This window comes from Stigmatopora argus, chromosome 11 (assembly GCF_051989625.1).
Source record: "Stigmatopora argus isolate UIUO_Sarg chromosome 11, RoL_Sarg_1.0, whole genome shotgun sequence".
NCBI classification, from domain to species: domain Eukaryota; kingdom Metazoa; phylum Chordata; class Actinopteri; order Syngnathiformes; family Syngnathidae; genus Stigmatopora; species Stigmatopora argus.
Genome location: NC_135397.1, coordinates 17,394,018 through 17,418,086, shown reverse-complemented (window position 1 = coordinate 17,418,086; position 24,069 = coordinate 17,394,018). Strand labels below are relative to the sequence as shown.

At 40.6% G+C, this 24,069-nt stretch overlaps 1 protein-coding gene and 1 long non-coding RNA gene across 9 annotated transcripts in view; one reads left to right on the top strand and one right to left on the bottom strand.

The window, feature by feature from the left end:
- nvl (nuclear VCP like) overlaps nt 1-24,069 on the top strand; it is a 181,305-nt gene that overhangs the window by 125,665 nt on the left and 31,571 nt on the right. For 7 of the 8 annotated variants that reach the window (XM_077613083.1, XM_077613082.1, XM_077613084.1 and 4 more), the window contains 4 exons: nt 7,404-7,510; nt 9,862-9,938; nt 14,678-14,769; nt 19,552-19,649. In XM_077613083.1, the coding sequence (XP_077469209.1) occupies nt 7,404-7,510; nt 9,862-9,938; nt 14,678-14,769; nt 19,552-19,649 (374 nt within the window). The remainder of the gene's footprint in view (nt 1-7,403; nt 7,511-9,861; nt 9,939-14,677; nt 14,770-19,551; nt 19,650-24,069) is intronic. The other variant, XM_077613087.1, reaches the window with a different exon arrangement.
- Nucleotides 19,770-23,868, bottom strand: LOC144084548 (uncharacterized). Its single transcript, XR_013303847.1, has 2 exons — nt 23,079-23,868; nt 19,770-20,809 (listed from the first exon to the last, which is right to left on the bottom strand). It is a non-coding gene; the product is annotated as an uncharacterized LOC144084548 (long non-coding RNA).

Genomic DNA, 24,069 nt, shown 5'->3' with positions numbered 1-24,069 from the left:
ACTTTTTTACGCGGCACAGAGAGGCATACCATATTTATTCGAGTGTAACGCGCACACGTGCATAACGCGCACCCATAATTTGTGACTAAAAATTGGTGTGACATTTTTTTCACTTTTTCTCAGCTGAGACCAAGGATTGCACCGGTAAGGTAACTGGCAAATGCTGAACACATGTCGCCATGAAAAAACATTTTTTCCCCAACATATGGTACGGAAACCTGGTAAAAAAAATCTTCCAGTATGAACACAATTCTCAAATTGAATTTACAATTTTATATCCTTAAAGTGTAATTCATCATATTTAAAATTTTGCATCGATAAGTCTGATTGATCATCAGATTCACCAAACAATTGATTCCATTCTTCTTTTTTCTAAGTTTGAGCACCGGCCAATAGAAGGGCTCTCGCGTTCCATCTGGCGGACAAAGACAGGTTTTACGTCACTGGTGGAGGGCAGTGTTTCGCCGAAATTCGTGTATAATGCATACCTGAACTTTGCTTAGGTTTTTTGGTACAAGATTTTGCGCGTCATACTTGAATAAATACGGTATTTTACATTGAATTGGCATACCATATTTTCTCGCATATAAGCCACACCCTTAAAATTGTCGAATTTTACAATTTCTCACGTTAAAGCCGCCCCTGATTCACCTCCATATTCATGGTTTTAATACGGAGTAAACATTTGTTACATTGAAGGGAAAATCTTAAGAAAAATCATCGCACGTAGTTTTCTTACTGCAAAAGAGAAAATAACCAACAAATAGTAATTGTTAATTTGCTGGTATCTACTGCTGAAAATAGTTTTGCAACGCTGTAAGTCTTGTGCGCATATAACCCACACCCTTGATTCAATCATAATTTTTTTTTAAGTTTCTAATGCGGCTTACATGTGGGAAAATACGATAATTCATTCCATGATCTTTAATACTGCCACCTCAACCCTTGGAATGATAAAAGCAATTCATCCGGTAATGGTAGTTTTCTTACTGCAAAACAGAAAATAACCAACAAATAGTCATTGTAAATTTGCTGGTATCTACTGGTGAAAATAGTTTTGCAACGCTGTAAGTCTTGTGCGCATATAACCCGCACCCTTGATTCAATCTTTTTTTTTTTTTGTTTCTAATGCGGCTTACATGTGGGAAAATACGGTAATTCATTCCATGATCTTTAATACTGCCACCGAAACCCTTGGAATGATAAAAGCTTACCAAATTTGAATGAGATATGTATGCAAATTTATGTGTGTGCAATTAAAGAGTAAAGCTTTTCATCACCTGAAGATTTCATTTGTAGAAGCATTTGTAAGTAGAGGTACCAGGGTAATTAATAATAATTTGGCGACTGCAACACATTCCAATTCATCGGGGACGGATAGTAAAAATTACCTAAGATAGTGGCGGAATCAACACCTATTTCGAACAACCCACAGGTGTATACGCGTGTATGCGTATATTCGTACCATAATACCTTGACATACGAGCAATTTGAGATACAAGTAAAATTTTGAGCAAATATTTACCTTGCTATATGAGACAAATTTTGCTATACGAGCATACAGCCTACGCGAGAGGCTGCTTTGAGAACAACATCTCGCCGCAACTCCCTCGTGTAAATGTCTCTACGTGCACTGGGTAGAGTGTTGCATTTTTTCCAGTGTTTTTCCCCCCGTTAGTCAGTGCAGGATGGTGCACGTCCTGTGAGGACATTTTCTGTGCATCATTTTCTGAATATTTTGAAGGGAAGAGCAAACAACCCTCGATAGGTTCCTTTTAAAAACTCTACCTGAAAGTCAAGGTGGAGGCGGGGCAAATAGAGCCAACCCGGGAGAAGAAAGGTTTTTTTTACCTTTTAAAACAAAATTAGTATCAAGTTTAGTGTAAGGTTAGATTAAATTAATTTTGTGTGTGTTATGTTACGAGCGGGTTGCCGTGTAAAAAGTCTCTCTCTCCCCCAACGTGAAATCCGTTAATTTACTGTATTTTCACGACTATAAGGCGCACATAAAAGTCTTAAATTTTCTCCAAAATAGACAGGGCGCCTAATAATCCAGTGCGCTTTATATATGGACCAATACTAAAATTGTTATCGCGATAAAATAAAATGAATCAGTTGATAGGGTACACCGACTACTATTTTCCCGTAGACAAAGTACTGCGCAGTGACTGCTGGGATATGTAGTAGTTCTTTTATCAATACACCCAATGGATTGTGGTCTGTATACATCGACATCAATACAGCTTGACAAAGCATGGAAAGCACTGTTGGAAAAGTTACGCTAGCTACCAGTTAGCTTCAATTTGCGAATGGATTGTGGCCTGTATACATCGACATCAACACAGCTTGACAAAGCATGGAAAGCACCATTGGAAAAGTTACGCTAGCTACAAGCTAGCTACTATTTGCGAATGGATTGTGGCCTGTATACATCGACATCAACACAGCATGACGAAGCATGTAAAGCACCGTTGGAAAAGTTACGCTAGCTACCAGCTAGCTACTATTGGCGAATGGATTGTGGCCGCCTGGACGAACGTATAAAACTCAGCGTTTTCGATGACTAATTTGGACAAATGTTCAATTCAGACACAGGAAATGAGGACTTTGATGGATTTGTGGGTGATGATGACGTGAGTAAGTTGTAAAATGGCTAAATAAAGTACAACCGAACTCAGTTTTGCTTTTTAAAAACGTGTTTTTAGCGTGTGAATGTAGCGTGCAAGAACTATATATCCCAGCAGTCACTACGCACCGGAAACCGGAAAAAGAGTCTGGGGCTGTTTCCGGTAGCCAGCGGTATTGCGGTTAGATATTCATATATAATATATAACATATATGCGTCTAAAAAACGGTGCGTCCTTTGTGTGTTTAAAATACAGAAATAGCACTCGTTACTGACACTGCCGCTAAAAATACGATGCGCCATATAGTCGTGAAAATACGGTAAGTACTATAAAACATAATACCCACTAGTTATTTGTTACTCTGTTAATAGATGGCGAATTAGAACAAAAAAATGTTTTTTCTTCCAATATCCTGTTTTTGGTTTTTTACAGCGGGTTGGAATGATTTTGTTTTTAGCTAATTTCTTTGGGTAACATTGATTTGAGATACAAGTAAATCGACATACGAGCTCAGTCCCGGAACTCATTAAGCTCGTATCTCGAGGTACCACTGTATAGACTTACAGGCGTATAGGCCTAAAGGCATATAGGCCTATGGTGCGTTTTTGGCTTTCTGTCCAATACTTTCAGATCTTGCTTATAAATGGTTTCAATTGTTTTTTGCAAGCTGTTGACCAACTTGGTAGGCAGGAAGTCATATATGATATGATCACTGTCAAAATATAATTTTGCTGACTCAGGTGTTGGATTGTTTCTAATGAACCTAAACAGACAATCAGAAACCCACAAATTCTTACAAACTCCGAGCATTGAGTGTGCAAGAATTGACGGCCATCACTCAGGATTTGGTTCAGAAGTTGATCGACAGCATCCCAGGGAGAATTACAGGGGTCTTGAAAAAGAAGGGTCAACAGGGGTCTTTTGCCGAGTAAACGCAGCTTATGGAGAAGCACCACCAATTTCGTCATACGCAGTTTCTGGGTGTGATGACAAGTAGGCTTTTTCATTGTTGATGATGACGACAGGGCCTATGTCCGATTATTATTATTATAACACTGCAAATATTGAGGGTCACTGTTATTTGTTGCTGTTTTTGAGAAGTACATACAGACCGTCTTAGATATGTTTAAGTGTAGTTGGGATTATTCAAGACAGCTATTCACTCTCGTTATTAGCGAGTTAGCTTAGGTTTGCAATGTTCTTTGATAGCGCTGGTACACCTCATCTAAACAGATTCTCCGGTCAGAGAGTGAGACGAAGGCACACAGATGGTTCTTCAGCTTCTTTTATATCAAATCCAAGTACAGTAATACCTTGACATACGAGGGCCCCGACATACGAGCAATTTGAGATACGTATACAATTTCGAGCAAATATGTCTCTACGAGCACTGAGCAGAGCGTAGCATGGCTATTATATAATAACTTGAATTTCCTAGACCGCATTAAGTCCCTCAGTCAATTGAGTCATTCAGGATAGCCGGCAGCTGGACTAGCCGTGCCACTGGTCGCAGGTAAATCTTATCTCCAGCTTGGACCTCACCTGATTGAATACATCAATCGGAACTGGCATTCAGCTTCACCACCTTTCCAACAGGCCATTGATCTTGAGGCAGCTGCTCACAGTGCTCATGGTGAAATTGTCGGCAGGTTGTTGCCACTTTTGTCGCACTTGAAGAGACGGTAGGTAGTGGAGAAGGTACCTCCCCCAGAAGTCGTCTACCATCACTTGGCAGTGGCGCCAGCGTCTCTTGGTGGGGGTGTCTGCAGCATAGGACACTTGCGGCAGGGAGGCGTCCCGCCGCCCCATCAACAACATACTTGGCGTCACGGGATCCGAATTGCAACATCCGATGACATGTATCCCAATGGCTTGGCATTAAGGATTCCTTCTACTTCGGTTATGAGGGTCAGCAAGACTTCTTCAAGGAGTGCCTGTGTGCCGATGACCACTCGTAGAGCGTGCTTAACTGACCAAATCTCACGCTCCCAGATGCCACCAAAATGAGGTGATGCTGGATGATTAAACTGGAACTTAATTTGTTGCTGGGCAAGCCTTTCTTGTAGCTGTGGTTCCATAGCAGCGTAGGCCTCACGCAGTTCCTTCTCTGTCCCTCGAAAGTTTGTCCCCTGGTCCGAGAGAATGTCTGAAGGGGCTTCTTGGCGAGCAATGAATCTTCGAAGTCCCAAGAGGAAGGAGTCTTTATCCAGGTTGGCTAGCAGATCCAGGTGAACACAACGGGTGGTCAGGCATTTAAAGACAACTCCCCAACCTTAACAGTGTATGGGCCGAAATAGTCTACACCAGTGGAGAAGAATGGGGGTTTTAGGATCCGCAGGCATGCAGGAGGTAAGTCCGCCATCTTGGGCACAACTGGCTTTTCTCTCCAATTCCTACACTCAACACAAGATCTCTGGTGAATATTTATGGCTTGCCTCCCTCATAGGAACCAATACTGACGTCTGACCTCAGCGTAGACTATATCAGACTGGCTCCTGAGGATCAGTCTGCCTTTCGGTCAACCACTGCTCAGCATTCTCTGATCTGGCAGTAGATGGCAGATGGGACATGACAGGAGAGACGTTGCTTGCCCACTGCCTGATCTCAAAACCTCCAGTTGCGAGGCACTGTCTCATCTTATCCACAAGGAGTTTGGCAGCTTCAGGTGAAGACAGGCTCTGTAAGCAGTTGTCCACATAGAATGACTGTTCCAAGGACTGCCGGATATTCTCATGTCCGTCTGTGTCTTTAACATGTTTCTGCAGTGTAAAGGTGGCACAGCAGGGGCTGCTGGTCGTGCCAAATGGTAGCACCTGCCATTGGTAAACATCAGGCTCAGGATCTCGTCGCAGGTTCCTCCAGATGAACCTCATCAATGGCTGATCATCTGGGAGCCGACGGACCTGATGGAACATTGCTCGGATGTCCCCACTTATGGCAACTTCATACTGTCTGAACCGCAGGAGGACACCGATGAGCGATGGTCCTAGAGTCGGACCTGGGAGTTGTTGCTCATTGAGAGAAAGACCGCCATAGGAGAAGGAGCAGTCAAATACGAATCGATCCTTTTCATTGCGATGGACAAGGTGGTGAGGGATGAACCATGACTCTCTAGAACGGAGTACTTATTCTGCTGAAAGTTTGGTGACATCCTCCATCGATAAGCTTCATGATCTCTGCTTCATATACCGTATTTTCACACCTATAGGGCGCACTTAAAAGTCTACTTAAAAGCATAACTGTGTAAATTTTCAGATAAATTGGCTTAGCCGTTTTAAAGTCCATAAGGAAACAAACAGACACACACACACACACACGGATACACACATACACACAAACACACAAACAGATACACTCACACACATACACAGACAAAGATGCATTTATTAAAGGGTTGTCATTTTCTGTTTTCTTTTGGGGACTGAAGCAGTGAAATTAAACATTGAGCGACTTGGTCAAAAGTCCATGGAGGTCAAATTGGCAGTTCAGTCGTAGTTGAAATGGGTTTGGTTTTTTTATTTTATCGATTTTCTTTGGTGTTAAGACACCCATGTTCTTGAAACTCCAGATTAACACTTATGACGGGAGTTTACGAATGTGTGTCGAATTTGGTGTGAATCGGACAATTATTTTGAAAACCCAATTTTTTTCGATACTTATCGGGGGTGTTTTGACACAAAACCTAGCCTATGACATGAAAATCGCTTCAGTCGTTTCAGAGTCCACAGGGATCGAACAGATATATACACAGACAGATACACACATACAAACAAAGATGCATTTATATAATAGTTTAGATTAGATGAATATACGTGAACTCCGTCTCTGAACCTCTTCGCCAACCATCTTAAAGTGTGGCTGTTAGATGAACAAAATTGCAATCACGACGCTGTCTTAAGTTGTACTATGTGAATGTGTGTTATTGTTTATCTTGTACCTACACAAGGGACTTAAGATGTAAATTATATTTACAAATATATGTTCATTAACATGAATATAAATATGTTCCTTAATATGTGCTGTCCATTATCAAATAAATCAATCAATGTAATGGACATTTTACGGTGACGCAATGACGTCGCTACAATTTGACTGGCAGTTTGAAAACGAAAATACCTTTTGGCAAAGCACAGGGTTCAAACCAACAAAGCACGACATGAATTTCCCTGTGTGTGAAGGACTGTATACCTGTCAACTTAGTAGAACTTTATACGTTTTTGATCATTTCAAATTGTGTATGCCGTATAACAACTTTCGTACTGGAAAAAATGTTTTACAAAAAGCCAGTTTTTTTTGTAAAAACAATCTCGTCTTCCCCATTTCGGCTCCAATCCGGATCATCTCGGTCACTGGTAGCAGATAAAAACGTCATTGTCGATTGCTAATGTTGTCATGCTTTGAGCATGATCTGTGCACGTGCGTCAGGCGTTCTGCCTTTTCACTGCGCGTCAGCAAGAAATGTACCCAGAGAGTCAAGCTGTCAGCGACATACAGCGACATCTACACAATCTTGAATTTAGTGCATTTTTATACTTTTAAGTGCGGCTTATGTGAGTAAATATATGCCGCGTTGTGTTTAAATGGTTTATAATTGCTTAATAAGGGGAATTTCAATCATTAATAAGGGGGGCAATTGGCTGTCTCAATATATAATAAAGTGCTACCTGTCCACGGCTGGAGAGCAATAAACATATTTAACATGAGAAGGATTCACAAATAGTATTTAGTTTTAATAACACTGGTCATGGAAATAAAAGTGTGCCCCCCCCACAACAGATATCATTGATCCCGCTATACTAAGACCTGGTCGTCTGGATAAAACGTTGTATGTGGGTATGCCACCTCCTGCTGACCGCCATGCAATTCTGCTTACCATTACAAAGGTAGGTTAAAACAATTTTAAAGGTAATTACAAAGTTTAAATTCTGTATATCTGCATTAACAGAAATATAGTAAGGTGCAGTTCATGTCAAATTTTCAAACTTATTGATAAACTTGACCACATCTTAACTGGAAGCATTTTTTTGGCATAAAATTGGTTCTTTTCAGCTTCAGTAAAGGACAATGGGGAGCGTTTTTATGTTATTATGACCTTAATCCACTGCTTCGCAAATTCAATAATACCTTGACACACGAGTGTACCAACGTAGGAGATATTTGAGATACGAGGAAAATTCTGAGCAAATTCTCTTTCTCTTGCACTCGCTTTCTCATTCTTGCACTATTTCGCTCTCGCTTTCTCATTCTTGCGCTATTTCGCTCTCGCTCTGTTCGTATGAGAAAATGCAATTTCTATATGAAGATTTTATTTACAAAGGCAGAAAAATTACAAACTTTTCTGGCCCTATGTGCAAAAACAATTGCCAACTTTGTAAAATTACAAAATAACTGACTATTCACAATTATAGGAAATTCTATTTCACAGGCCGTGCCCAGACCTGATTACAGTAATCCCTCCAATATCGTGGCTTCAACTATCGAGGCTTCACTGCATTGCGTTTTTTTTCTGGGGGAATTTCTTGATATTTTTTTGTTAGTTAAATTATTTTTTGTAAGTTCATAAAAATGTGAAAATCCATGCTGAAACTCGGAAGTGGAAGCCACTCCCCTGTCCTCCGCTTGCTACTAGAACTCAGCACTGAAGTAAAAAAAATATATATATTTTTTCTTTAAATAGCGGTGTCCCTACTTCACGGTTTTTCGTTTATCGCGGCCATGCCTGGTCTACATTAACCGTGATAATCGAGGGATTACTGTACCACCAAATTTTAATCAAGAAAACACTTAAATAGAATGTGTCAGACAAAGTGAAGTCCAAAGAAATTCAGGAAGAAATGCAAAAAAAGGTGATGGAGATCTATCAGTCTGGAAAAGGTTACAAAGCCATTTCCAAGTCTCTGGGACTCCAACGAACCACTTTCAGAGCCATTATCCACAAGCGGTGAGAACTTTGAACAGTGGAAAACCTTTGCGAGAGTGCTTGGGTAGCTAAAATTCCTCCGAGTGTGATGAGTACTCATCAAGGAGGTCAAAAATGAACCTAGAAAAACATTGAAAGACCTGCAGGCCTTGCTCGCCTCAGTTAAGGTCAACCAATGTTCATGACTCTACTATAAGAAATACACTGGCCAAAGCTGGCAACAATGGCAGTTGTTGTTGGAGTTCCAAGGTGAAAACCATTGCTGTCCAAAAAGAATATAAAGGCTTATTTTACATTTGCCAAAAAAATTCTTTATGATCCTCCACACTTTTGGAAGAATATTTTGAGGACTGATGTCAAAAGTTTAACTTATTGGAAACTGTGCGGCCTGTTACATTTGGCACATCATTCCATCAAAAGAACACTATACCAATAGTAACGCATGGTGATGGCAGTAATGGTCTAGGGCTGCTTTGCTCAAGACCAGTGTGGCTTGCTGTAATTGATGGGAGAATGAATTCTGCTGTCTACCAGAAAATTTTGAAGGAGAATGTCCAGCCCTCAGTTTGTGTGTTTTAAGTCCAGCGCTCTTGGAGCATGCAGCATGACAACAATCCAAAGCACACCAGCAGGTCCCTCTGAATGGCTCAAAAAAACAAAAAACAAAGCTAAAGTTTTGGAGTGCCCAAGTCAAAGTCCAGATTTAAATCCTATTGAAATGCTGTGGTGTGATCGGAAACAGGCTGTCACATGCTAGAAAACCCTCGTACTTGGCAGAATTCTTTCAATTCTGCAAAAAGAGTGAGCCAAAATTCCTCCAAAGCAATGTGAAATACTCAACACAAATTATCGTTAACGCTTGATTCCAGTTATCGCTGCCAAAAGTGGCACAACCCGTTATTATGTTCAGTGGGCATCTACTTTATCATACAGGGCCAGACAAGTTTGTAATTTTTTCTGCTTTGGTAAATAAAATCATCATTTTGAAACTGCATTTTCTATTTCCTTGGGTTGTCTCTGTGCCATACTAAAATTGGTTTGATGATCTGCAACCTTTGTGTGTGATAAATATGCAAAAAAAACAGATAAATCAGGAAGGGAGCAAATGCTTTTTCACGGCATATGTCAATTTAGGGTCATTGGTGACATTTTGGCTAATAATACCTGCACTCTGCAAACCCAACTGGATCATTTACTGCATTCAGCACCATCCCTGGCGATATTTCAAGATTCATAAAACCATATTTTTAAATGTAACGTTTACAATGGATTTTTTTGTGTGTATAAATTGTGATCTTTTCATCTAACATACAGAATGGAACCAAACCTCCGTTAGAACCAGATGTTAGCCTGGAAGAGATTGCATATGATAAACGCTGTGACAACTTCACGTAAGTCTCTGAAAAGTGTCTTGATTTTTATGCCTGCCTCAAAAGAACTCATCTAAATTGCTAAACTTTCAAAATAACTCTGACCTTATTTAGGCTTTTGGGGGATAGGGGCGGTTAACTGCTGCATTAAAACTGTTATCTGCAGTTGGGCGATGTTTTTTTTCTAAGCATTATTTTCATTTGCAACAGTAAAATTAGAGCTGTGTATTGTGACTTGAAACATATGTTTCAACACGACAAAGGCATGTGTGCAATATGAATTGCAAGATGGTATTAAATGCCATCACTTTTTTCTTAGTTTCATTAATAAAAAATATGTAACCAACTCTATATTAACATACTTTTTGTACTAACACTAATTGTTTATTTTCTTTAATGTCTTTGTCTATAATAATGTTGTATATAAAATTACTCTATGGTATGTTGTTGTTTTCTTGACTGGACGGACTGTATTATTATTATAGCTATTGGCCACAGTCTCTTAAGAGATCAGATTGAGTTTGAGTTTGATTTATTTAATAAGGGACAGCACATATGAATATATTTATATTCATGTTAATGAACATCTCACCTTTTCTGAACCGCTTTATCCTCACTAGGACCGCGGGGGGTGCTGCAGCCTATCCCAGCCGACTTCGGGCCAGAGGCGGGGGGGACACCCTGAATTGGTGGCCAGCCAATCACAGGGCACAAGGAGACAAACAATCATTCACGCTCACACTTATACCGAAGGGCAATTTAGAGTGTCCAATCAGCCTACCATGCATGTCTTTGGAATGTGGGAGGAAACCAGAGTACCCGGAGAAAATCCATGCAAACTCCTCACAGGTGGACTGACCTGGATTTGAACCCAGGTCCCCGACTGTGAGACCGACATGCTGAACACTCAGCCGCCAGGCTGCCCTCGTTAATGAACTTATATACAGTGGTACCTCGACATACGAGTGGCCCGACATACGAGAAATTTGAGATATGAGTAAAATTTCGGGCAAATATTTATCTTCAGATACGAGACAAATTTTGATATACGAGCAGACAGCGGACACGGGAGGCTGCTCATAAGAACATCATGGGCACTGTCTCTCTCCCCGCAACTCCCTCGTGTAATGTATCTCTGGTCGCAACTCCCTCTTGTAATGTCTCTGCGAGCACTGGGCGGAGCGTTGCATTCTTTCAGTGTTTTTCCCGTTAGTCATTGAGAATGGCGAGGCGATCGCTAATACGAGAGTTATATATACTACTCGTTGGCAAGTGGCCGTGCGTTATCCTATTGTGAGGACATTAGTGTGCATAATTTTTGGAATATTTTGAAGGGAATACAAAAGCAAACTACCATCGATAGGTTGCATCTGAAACTCAGGGTGGAGGTGGGGCAAACAGAGCCAACCCGCCGGGGGAAGAAAGGTATAAAAATGTAAATCAAAATTAGAATTACGTTTAGTGTAAAGTTAGATTAAACTTATTTTTGAGTGTCTGCATCGTAATCCAAGTTCATTTAAATTTGTTTATGTTGCGTTGTCGTGCAAAAAGTCTTCTCCCCCCTCCCTGACCCTCTCTCTCTACCCTCTGCGAAATCCGTCTAATTTTAGTTCTATTTAACGCATTTTAGTATACTATTAAACCACTAGTTATTTGATACTTTGTTAATAGATGGCGAATTAGAACAAATAAAACATTTTTTCCAATCCAATGTCCTGTTTATGGTGTTTTTTCAGAGGGTTGGAACAAATTAATTTGTTTTTAGTTCATTTCAATGGGAAACGTTCGTTTGAGTTACGAGAAAATACGAGCTCAGTCCCGGAACAAATTAAGATCATATCTTGAGGTACCACTGTATGTAAGTACAGACGCTCCCCTACTTACGAACATTCGAGTTACGAACAACGGTACATACGAACATGTCTGCGCATAGGTTTTTTTTTTTTACCCCAAGATGGTGCCGTCACGCGGAAGCCAGTGACATTAGCTCTGTATATTCTAATGTTTTTTGTGTTTTACAGCCCTTCTATCTTTTTTTAAATTACATTTTAATATTTCTTAATACATTCCTCTTTACTTTACTTTGTACTTTATACTTTAATGTTTTTACAACTTTCTTTGTTCTGTGAGCCTGGCTTCTTTCGGCTACTTCTTGTAGTGCTTCTTTCCGCCGCTAATACCGACGCCTGGCGCTGAGAGCTCACCCAGTATCCACCTTCCTCTGCCCAGTTCGTTGCAGTGCGTAAGTGCGTGAACGTATCTCCAGTGCGCAAAGAACATTTTTATCATTAAATATCTCGTGCATCCATTATTCAATATGGTTGGTGAAAAGCGAAAGGCTTCTAGTGAGGGTGGTAGTGCAAGAAAGAGGCAAGCCATTTCATTTGAAACAAAAGTGGCAATAATAAAGAAGCTTGACGCGAGTGAGAAAATGGTGAGCGTTGCACGGGCATACAACTTGAATCGTTCGACGATCGTTCGTTAAATGTTTTTTTCAGTACAAACCAATGCAGGTTACTTATACAAGCCTTAAACATACAAATGCACTTATATAAACCTTCAATATACTTATATGGGCCTTAAACATAAATTATAATACAAAATATAGCACTGAATCAACTTGCCAACAAATCCAACTTATGAACAATCGCTCGGAACCTAACTCGTTCGTAAGTAGGGGAGCGTCTGTATGTAAGATTGTAGGCGAGGGCTAATTTCCATCTTTAGTCCCTTGTGTGGGTTGAAGGTAAATGATGACACATACACACATGTAGCACAGTTTTAGACAGTGTTATGATCGCAATTTTGTTTGTCTAATAGCCAGGCTTTAAGATGATTGGCGAAGAGGTTCAGAGATGGGAGTTCATGTATGTTAATTGCATGACTTCTATTTTAACTTTAATTTAACTTTACATTTCCAGGACTATTCTAGAACGTCTCGGTGTCAAATTCAGGTGTTATTCCTATGATTGTCTTGAACCACATTTGTACTAACCAGGCAAGTTCCTGTAGGGAAGACTTCCACGTACGTATGTATGTCAGTATACATACACAGTCGCCATGGCAGGAAATCAGACCCTAAACTTCTGGCTTGGGCAACATCTACACTACCACTGAGTCACGCTGCCTCAGACACAATATGAAGATTCAGGGAATCTTTGCAGTCGTTTTGATGTTGGCCTCAATTATTTTTTTCAAAAAATCAGGCAGAGGCAGAAACCGTATTTACTCGCATATAAGCCACTTTTTTCAGACAAAAATATGATGGAATCGAGAGCACGGCTTATATGCGCATAACAACATGACATGCACGAAACTGCAAGTTGACGACGCCATGACACGATGACATCATGACGCAAGACAATGCGGCCTATACGGTCATTTATTTCAGAATAGAGAAAAGATGAACAAATAAAACGCTAAACTAAATTAATTTTGATGTCTATAAATGAAATTCAAGAAAAAAAACATGCGTATCTTACATAAAACGTGAAAAAACTCACATCCCTGTCACTGCTCGCTCCGGGCATGGCTATTTTACCTAGGTCGGGGCGCGGCCATCTTACCTAGGACGCTGCCGTCTAAACCTAGTTAAATGCGCTCTGACTGGCCAGACGCAAGTAGCCTTGATTTTGAAATAAAACTAAATTCCACTTAGATTTTTTTTTCATTTTGTTTCTTGTTCGAAAGTGACAACTATTTGAGTAATATAAACCATCGAAATAATTGAGATATTTTGACATGAGAACATTATGGCTGCCACAACATCTTAAACTTGTGGTAAGAAAATTGTAATTTCTGTAATTAGAAAGCATCAGGTTCTCATCAAGATAGACTTTTCTTTTTTCAAATTGAATAAGTTGATATTTTGCATTTACAAAGACAGGCATATTAACTTCCTTATGATATTGACCCTAATAATGTGCTTTGGATTCATAAATTTCTTAAGATTTTAGCTTCAAAGTAACACATTTGTACTCCCTATAAAAACCATGAATATGGAGGTGAAAATTGGGAATCAGGGGCAGCTTATATGCGAGTAAATGTGGTAATTGTTTTTTCCGATCTTTATTATAATAACTGTGCGGATAAGCTTGGAAGAGTGACTCTGCATATTCTCTACCTCGGTCACAGTCTGCAGAAGTTCCCCATCTTGTGGAAGAATTCCTGTGTATGGTTCCAGTTTTTGTTTCCATTTTCCAGTTTCCATTTACTTTGATTTGCTTTGTACTTTTTGCTTTGGTTTGTTGTTCTGTGGCCTTTGCGACTGTACTGTCTAACTTGCTACTGTCACAATGACATTTCCCAAATACGGGATGAATAAAGTTATCCTATCCAAATATGCTCATCTGGAGTACAAGAAAGAAAGAATAATGGAAAACAATGTTTGTGTAATAATTTAGCAATAGCAATAAGATGAATGGCAGAAAGTTTTTACATTTTCCAGTTATTTGAGATGCACCTCTTTATTGTGTATATTGTTGAAAATTGACAGCTTTCTGATAAAAACATTGAATGATTTAGGCCAAGTCAACTGACCTATGTATTGTGAGGGACCAAATCTGCCAGGAAACTTTGTCCATGCATTACCTAATGTGTTCCTTGTGGCAGCAAATATAAGATTAAAACTTTGTTTTGTACCTAAGGATACTAATACAAATACTTGCCGTATCACTCACCTGTTTACGCAGTTACTCAACTAATCTACCTGTCTGTGTGCCAGTCTTTAAATATATTCTTTTATAACTTCTTTGATACAGTGGTGCTGACCTGACTGCATTGATGAGGGAAGCGTCAATTAATGCTCTGAAGGCTTACCTGACATCTCACTCTACAAGACCATCTTATTCCGGTAACTTCAGTTTTGTCAATTCTACCATTGGCTACTATATTTGTCATAGGAGCTCCTTCAAACGTATCAGAATTCAGGGCCCGTTTAAACGAAGACACTCCAACCGGATCTTTAAAAAAAACGCGTTAATACACTCCCACAACCAGTGTCCATTTGAATAATGCCACAATTCTGCGTGAAAACCTTGTACTGTAATCCCTCGATTATCACATCTTCACTTATTGAGAAATCACTACTACAATTTTTTTCCCGCTATTAATTATTATTTATTTATTTTAAGTTAATAAAAATGTGAAAATCCACACTGAAACTTGTAAGCGGAAGCCACTTTTGCTACTAGGACTCAGCACTTAAGACATAAAAATGTGAAAATCCACGCTGAAATAGGGGTGACCCTACTTCGCGATTTTTCAATTATCGTGGCCATGTCTGGTCTACATTAACAGCGATATTCGAGGGATTACTGTAATTTTGATTGAAGGCCGGTGCAGCACTACAACATGCCAATACACAAACCTCCTTGACAAAATAGTCTTCAGCTCAGAAACCTGACTTTTATTCTCCAAAACCTCCTGAGCTTGTGTTCAGATCACCCTTTTAATTGCCGAAAGTTGAAGTCTGCCTTCCACAAACAACTGGGTACCACGTAACATAAAAATAAGTTACATATGACTTTAACCTAGCAATTTTACGACTTTTTCTCTTAATTTTTCCGACAGTGACAGCCTTTGAAAAGTCACAACTCATGTAAGGTAAAAATAAGCAACAAAGGAACTTGAAACCTCGTAATATTACGATTTTAATCCTTTAATATTACAATGTATGTCTTCAAATCAAATGCCTTTTTTGTCATTATACAACAGCTGCGTTTAACGAAATTACCGTATTTTCACGCCTATTTGGCGCATCGTTTTTTACCCTGCAGTGTCAGTAACAAGTGCTATTTCTGTATTTTAGACACACAAAGCACGCACCATTTCATTAGACGCATTTATATTATATATGGATTAACATCGAAACGCAATAGCGCTGGCTACCGGAAGCAGCTTATTTCCGGGTTCCGGTGCGCAGTGACTGCTGGGAAATATAGTTCTGGGGCGCTACACCCACTCGCTAAAAACACGCTTTAAAAAGGCAACGGAAGCAAAACTGAGTTCGGTAGTGCTTTATTTGGACATTTTACAATTTACTCAAGTCATCATCACCTTCAAATCCCTCAAACTCCTCATCTTCTGTGTCAGAATTAAACAATTGCACAAACGAGCCTTCCAAATAGCCGGGTCCCCCCCTCTCTTCGTTCTCAGTCACCGTAATTTCCATGTGGCTCCTTAGATTTTTTGCCGGCTTTGGCAAAAGCTCGAACAACCGTGCAAGCAGACACGTTCGCCCAGGCGGCAACGATCCATTGACAAATCGTAGCGTAAGAAGCCCGGCGCTGCCTGCCACTTTTCGTGAAGCTGTGTTCGCCAGCGATCATCCACTGCTCCCACGCCGCTCGTAACTTTGATTTGAAAGCCCGGTTGATGCCGATGTCCAGCGGCTGTAACTCTTTGGTCAAGCCTCCGGGAATGACGGCAAGATCTGAGTTCATTTTCATGATCTGGTTTTTAACCGTTGCTGTGAGATGAGCACGCATGGAGTCGCAAATCAAAACAGACGGCGAGCCGTGAAAAAATCCATCTGGTCGCTTGACATATACGTCACGAGCGCCGCCGAGACTGGTTACGTGACGTATACTCAGAGCTTGCCGTCATTCCCGGAGGCTTGACCAAAGAATTACAGCCGCTGGACATCGGCATCAACCGGGCTTTCAAATCAAAGTTACGAGCGGCGTGGGAGCAGTGGATGATCGCTGGCGAACACAGCTTCACGAAAAGTGGCAGGCAGCGCCGGGCTTCTTACGCTACGATTTGTCAATGGATCATTGCCGCCTGGGCGAACGTGTCTGCTTGCACGGTTGTTCGAGCTTTTGCCAAAGCCGGCATAATTTCTAAGGAGCCACATGGAAATTACGGTGACTCTGAGAACGAAGAGGGGGGGCGGCTATTTGGAAGGCTCGTTTGGGTAATTGTTTAATTCTGACACAGAAGATGAGGAGTTTGAGGGATTTGAAGGTGATGACTTGAGTAAATTGTAAAATGTCTAAATAAAGTCCAACCGAACTCAGTTTTGCTTCCGTTGCCTTTTTAAAACATGTTTTTAGCGTGTGGGTGTAGCGAGGAAGAACTATATTTCCCAGCAGTCACTGCGCACCGGAACCCGGAAATAAGCTGCTTCCGGTAGCCAGCGCTATCGCCAGCCGCTAGGCGCCCCCGCGAGCGCTCCCGCTCGGCGCCACTTGGCGGCGCTCACAAAGGGGACTCTGCATTATAAGGCGCCCTGACTATTTTGGAGAAAATTTTTGACTTTTATGCGCGCCTTATAGGCGTGAAAATACGGTAGTGGTGCTACTCCACAAAGTGTGTGTTTCCCAATGAAAAACAAGTAATTTAAAAAGTCACGTCCGGCCAAGGTAATTCTAAAATATTGCACAATTGTTATTGCTTGCAAAGAGCCGCTGCACCCATGCGCGCCGCCATCTTTTTTTCTTTTCTTAATTCATTTAATATTACTATTTTGACTTGTAACATTACAATTTCATGACCTTATTCTCTTAATATTTTGACAATTCACTCAAGTATTTTGTTGGCTGGATAATGAGGAAGGGTTCTGCTCCAGTGAATGAGAAAACATTTTAACTGCTTCTTCCTCGTCGTCGCTCAAATCCGTCGTCGAAACATCAACTAGATTCACATTTAACATGCAAACATTATGGGGTGTGGCTCAAACTGGTGACATTGCCTTCCTCCTGAGATGTGTTTCCTGTTGCCAGGCCCCCTGCCCCCCTTTCACGCACGATTACATTGACTTTGTATGGGAACCTATCGTGGAACAAGAAAAAACTGTGGCCGGTCTCAATACAGCATAGCTGCAAAGTGGTAATCGAAGCCTGGCAGTGTTCTCTTTAGAAAGATAGAAAATTAGGATTACTACTTATCATTAAACTGAAATATAAAACATCAGAGTAACAATTTAATGTTGGTTGGGAGCTTTGCTAATCTAACAGCACAAATATCCATGAAGCACACTCGAGTTTTTGTTTATTATTCTTGTGAGTCGTAAAAACAGAATAAACGGAAATTAAAACATACAAAGTTGTTCATATATCACCACGCCAAACCATATCGTAATAAAAGCTTCAATAAAATGAAGTGTATTACATTCCATACAAGGAGACATTCAAAACACTTCTCCCCTCGTTATTTTTATTCATTCAGTCATTCAACGTCCCGCCGCTCGCCATCGACTTTCAGATATGAACTTTCTCTCCAAAAGGCAGTTAACAGTGCAAATTTATAAAATACGAAACACTAGGACCAAATATTGCAGTAAACACAAGACAAGGGGGCCGCCATTAGCGGCGAGTGCCCAAGCCCAAAATGACACACGGTGTCGTAATGATGTCAGAATGCTAAGCTAATTGCAACACAATGGTGGATGTGTCGCACCGTCATTGTGTGAATGGACTTTCAGTTTAGAGCATTCAAGGTTTCAACTGAAATTTACGCTTGTGCTTAGGGAAGATCATTTTGTAAATCTTTATTAAATTTTACATATACCGTACTTATTCGACTATAACGCACACATTTTTGTACCAAAAAACTGCAGCCGTTATGTATAAAGGGAGACGTAAAACCCTTTTTTTGTCGGTACCCGGACATTTCGTCGACGGACACTTCGTCGACTGGACATTTTGTCGACGGACAATTTTCGTTTTTATTTATTCCCTTTTATTTTAATGTCAAAGTTCCTTCAAAAAATCTGAAGTAAAAACTCTCTCTCATTATTATAGTTTTGAGAGAACCTGTTTGATCGCTTTCAACAAATTATTTATGCAACAAAACAATCGTTCGCGAGGTTGAGGTTAGGTTAACCCTAACCTTAACCACTATCCCCTAACACTAATTCTAACCACTAACCTTACGAATTGTCCGTCGGCAAAATGTCCGTCGACGAAATGTCCGTCGACGAAATGTCCGTCGACGAAATGTCCGTCGACGAAATGTCCGTCGACGAAATGTCCGTCGACGAAATGTCCGTCGACGAAATGTCCGTCGACGAAATGTCCGTCGACGAAATGTCCGGTCGACGAACTGTCTGGCGACGAACTGTCCGGCGACGAAATGTCCGGTCACGTTTTTTTTCCTACTACCTACTTTCCCAAAAGCCAGCCCTCTCCCAAATAGCCTTGGCAAGTTTATAGAATAATATATGGTTGTAAAAAATAAAAATCTAAAAAAAATATCCAGGGAAACGAGTCTGCCCAGGGAGCGCTATCCTTGCTCAAGAAGAATGGAATCAATTGTTTCGTGAATCTGATGATCAATCAGACTTTGAAAATTTTTAAATTTTGTGATGATGAATTAGACTTTAAGGATTTAAAATTGTAAATTCCATTTGAGAATTGTATTCATACTGGTAGTAGTTTGTAGTAGTTTACAAACTATATGTTATGAAAAAATGTTTTGTCATGGTGACGTGTTCACCATTTCCCAGTTACCAGTACTGGTGCAATCCTTGGTGTAAGCTGAGAAAAATCCCCCAAAAAATGTATACCAATTTAATCACAAATTATGGGTACGTAGTATACACGGGTGCCCGTTATACTCGAATAAATACGGTAGCACCAACATGTTTGAAATGGATAAAAGGAAATTTAAGGATTTTTATTCTTTCACAAAGGTCACACATTCTCCTCCGGATCTGTTGCTGATATCAGAGTGTGCAAAAAGAACGTGGAAGATGCTTTAAAGAAAGTTAAACCATCAGTATCAATACAGGTACGACATTAAAATTACCAATTGGTTCGCTTGGCTAAATGTCCTATTGAAACAGCTCTAACTCATCTACTTGTGTTACGGTCATGGGCAGAGGGCCGCAAAGCAGGCACACACACAAGCTTGAAATGACATCTATTTATTGTTGAATTGAATGCTTTTATAGTCATCAACAAATATAATGAGATTTACAGCTTTCACCATGTAGCACAAAAATAACAACAGACAAATAAATAAGAAATAATTAAAATAAGTAGTCCAAGTGAAATCAGCAGAGGGGAGTGGCCTTGTTCTGTCTTGAAGTCCAGGAGACGTTCAGCGCCAAGTTGTTGAAAGCGCACAACTCACTGAGTCTATGGACTCAACAACAAACAAACACATAGATAATCAATATATAGTAATGATAAATAAATAGTAATGGATGAATAAGTGGTCAAAATAATAAATAAGTAGTACAAGTAGTAGTCAACATGGGTAAGTGGTAAAAAGTGACTAAGGTGGCTAGCAGGAAGTCTTGATTCAGTCCTGGGTGCAGAACTGAGTATTGTGACAGCTCTTGGGAAGAAACTGTCCTTTAGTCTGTTTGTCTTGCCTGTTATAGCTCCGTAGCGCCTTCCAGAGGGCAGCAGGTTGAAGTGGTGGAAGCCGGGATGGATACTGTCTTTTATAATGCTCTCTGCCCTTCTAAGGCACCGGGATTTGTAGATGGTGGACAGGGTAGGTAGGGGGCAGTTGATGATCCTTTGGGCTGTGTTGTTCACCCTCTGCAGTCTTTTCCTGTCGGCTTCTGTGTAGCTTGAGTGCCACACTGACACACATCACCAGCAGGTTGCTGTTTAGTAGCTCCTTCCTGAGTACTCTCTGGAAATGTAGCCTCTGATGCGCCTTCTTGACGAGTGCTGTGGTGTTTGCCGCCCAAGTGACATCACCAGAGATGTGTACCCCTAGGAATTTGAAAGTCTCTACTCGCTCCACACATTCACCGTTGATATACAGGGGTCCCCTGGAGCAGCCTTGTTCCGTCGTTATTTTACCATGGCCGGGTGAAGGTACAATGGGAGCAGCGTGGGTAAGTCGGTATATGTAGCGTGGGGGTCAACAGCCGAGAGGTCTGTAGAGGGATCCATAGCTAAGGTACAAGGTGCATGGTCATGATCGTGGTCCTAGGGCAAAAACAAGAGGTCAGATATCAGGCAGGAAGGTACTTAAGAGTGGACTGATTAAGACGATCCGGCGACGTAGTCAATCTCTGGGTGGCCTAAATGGGTCTGTGATCGTTAATGAGCCACACCTGGCTTTTCTTGACCCATCTGGTACTGAACCTGAGATTGGCTGAAAGGCACATCCACCCACCTGTCTGGCCCTGGGCCTGACAACTTGTGGCCAACTTCACTCCAAGCAATGAAGTTGTATCCATTATTCTTCAGATTTTTCATTATTTGAGCAGCATTATGCACACACAAAGAATCACTGGCTTTCAGAGGATTCCATTTTTGGTGTTTCATGGATTTGATACGTTAAAATGAATGTGTGACCTGTATGAAATTTGTCAACCATTTGGTTTGTGATTTGATTGGAATACATTTGGTAAGTCGAACCGCTTTGCATAGAAGTTTATTTTTTTTCCCCCGAACGATTGATCTTGGTCTCATCACTAGTTTTGTTCTTTGTCAGCAGTGGGGTTAGAAATTCCAATGTCTTTTTTATTGCAAAGGTTTAGTTGGACTTCACTAAATCACAAATCATAGTCTTTTTGTTTGTGAAACAAATCAAAGAAGTGTCAACACAATTTTAATCCCAGTTTAAAGTCCACTAACGGCCATTGATACCAGAGTCAGTGACCAAAAGCTATGTGTGAAAAGGGAGGGATTTTTTTTCACTCTCAGCGGCCTAATCCTTGTATAGTTTTATTCCTCAATCCGCCTGCGGTTTAGTTTTTTTTTCTCCAAGCAATTACATTTTTTCTATTGGATATATGGGTTGTGCACAAGGAAAACCACTATAAAATATATTACACAAGCAGGGCTTGTTTAGAACCAAAAGACAGTTGTTGCGCTATAGAAAAAAATCTCCTTTGAAAAATGGGTTAGATGAGAAAATAACATTTCAGTTACACGCATAGCACAGCAAATGTGTATACAATTATGTGCAGGTATACAGAAGCAGGAGGATGCCTTTTAGTAAAGTAAGGGAAACTGACGGTCAATTTCAAAAGAAAGAAATGACAAATTTTACCTTTTAGGCAATGTTTGGGTGTTAAAACAAAGTGAAAATATGACAAAAATAAAAACTCAAAAAATAGCAGTGCAACTTCAAGCGGAAATGACTCAGCGGAAGCACTGCAGTGTGCACTGAAGAAGTTTTGGGTTTTTCGAATCTGCAGAGCGTAATGCTTAAAACTACCACAAGAGAGCAGCAAGTCAATATATTTCTGACCAGGCAAACTCATCTATAATCCTTGCAAATGCTCAAAGCTTGAGTTTACACACTTAGAGAAGGTAAATAAATTCAATTCTCTACGATGCACGGTTTGGACAAACGTAGCGTGAGAATGTTAACATAAAACATCCATCCATCCATCCATAAATCATGATTCATCTATTCTATAATCCTTATAAAGCGTGATTTATGGATGGATGTGTGGGTGGGTGGGTGTGATTACCTGGAAACTTGCTGGCCGAAATTCTTTCGAAAATGACATGGAAAGGAGGTCCTACTTTACGACCAATCAGCCACGTAGTGCGTTTAGGAACATCATGTAAAAACAACGATTCATACATCAACTCTGCTTTCAGCTTTAACAAATAAAAGATTGAGTTTACACACTTAGAGAAGGTGAAGAAATTCAATCACGATCCGACAGCCGTTTCTGGCCACCATAAAATATTTCAACTCGACGATGCACGGTTTGGACAAACGTAGCGAGAGAATCCTAACCTACCAACACACACACCCACCCACACATCCATAAATCACGCTTTATAAGATTATAGATCAATGTGAGTCTTTATAGTGGATTTTTCGATGTATTTTGTCCATAATTAATTTTCTTTATTTTTTACACTTGTCTGCTATTCCTCGCTCGGGGCACCGCCATCTTACCATGGGTACATGCTCTGACCATAGCGTTTACCATGTCAGCACATCACAATAGTTAAGGCTGATCAAAGGTCTTGCGGTCGATCATTAAAATATAAACCTTGATATCTGCGTAATGTGTATGCTATTATTGCAACCAGAGACTTGGTGAACACTACGTATGGCACTATGGCATATTTCCTGGTTGTGCTTACGTTACTTCCTCTTTGAATTTGTCTACGTGCAAACAACCCCCTCCCTTTCGAAACACAGAAAGGAAACGAGTAAATCGACATACGAGCTCAGTCCCGGAACGCATTAAGATCATATCTCAAGGTACCACTGTATTCTTACCGTGTGCCACAAAACCATAACCAAATTGTTGCACGCCTCCTCTTTCAACTGTTACAAGTCTGAACAAAGCATGTCCTTCCCAACTGCCCTCTGTGGTGGTCATATAACCAGTCTTTTATGTCCTGATGTCATGACCACTCCTGACGTCATTTCTAAGCTCAAAATTGGGCTACACAGATTACATTATGAAATATATATAAAGGAACAAAATACACAACTCAAAACATTGTATGAACACAATACACAAAAATATCAATGGAACACCTAAATTGGCACACACCCTCAGGGACAGCTACACTTAGCCTCGTTCCAGTGACACAAGTTTAAGAAGAGGTATGGTCCTTATCGCCGGGTCTGAAGGCTGCATCACGAGCCCGGAAGAGGGATTGGACCTGGCTGGACATCCACGGTTTCCAATTTGGGTACACCTTGATAGTATTCTCCACAGAGAGCATATTCATGCAGTATGTGATATAATAACTGTGTCTGTGAATGCGCCCAGGTCCTCATGATGGAATGTTTTCCGCTGTGTCTGTTTAAAGCACTCTTGGAGTCGGGGGAGGGGGTCGTCAAGCCAAGTGATAATGGTTCGCCTTTGGTGCTTTGTATGTCAGCTGAGGGGGGGTAGGCTGGGGCCAACAACAAAGAGACATGGTCTCACTGCACAAAGTGAGAGAGTGGTTTGGCTCTGTATGCACCTTTGATGAGAGAGTAAACATGATCCAGAGTTTTATCCTCTCTTGTTGGACATTTAGATTAGATTAAATTAACGTTTATTCATCCCATATTCAGGAAATTCAGTTTGTAGCAGTAGCAAGCACAGACACAGAAAAAGACATTGTAGACCTAGATATAGCTGGAACCACACAGAGGAAGCCCACACAAGGTTAGGGCCAGTCTGCAAACTGAGGTTGAAAATATGCATAATCACTCTTCCAAGCTTATCCGCACAGTCCTTCAGTAGTCTGGAGCTGATCATCAGGACCAGTAG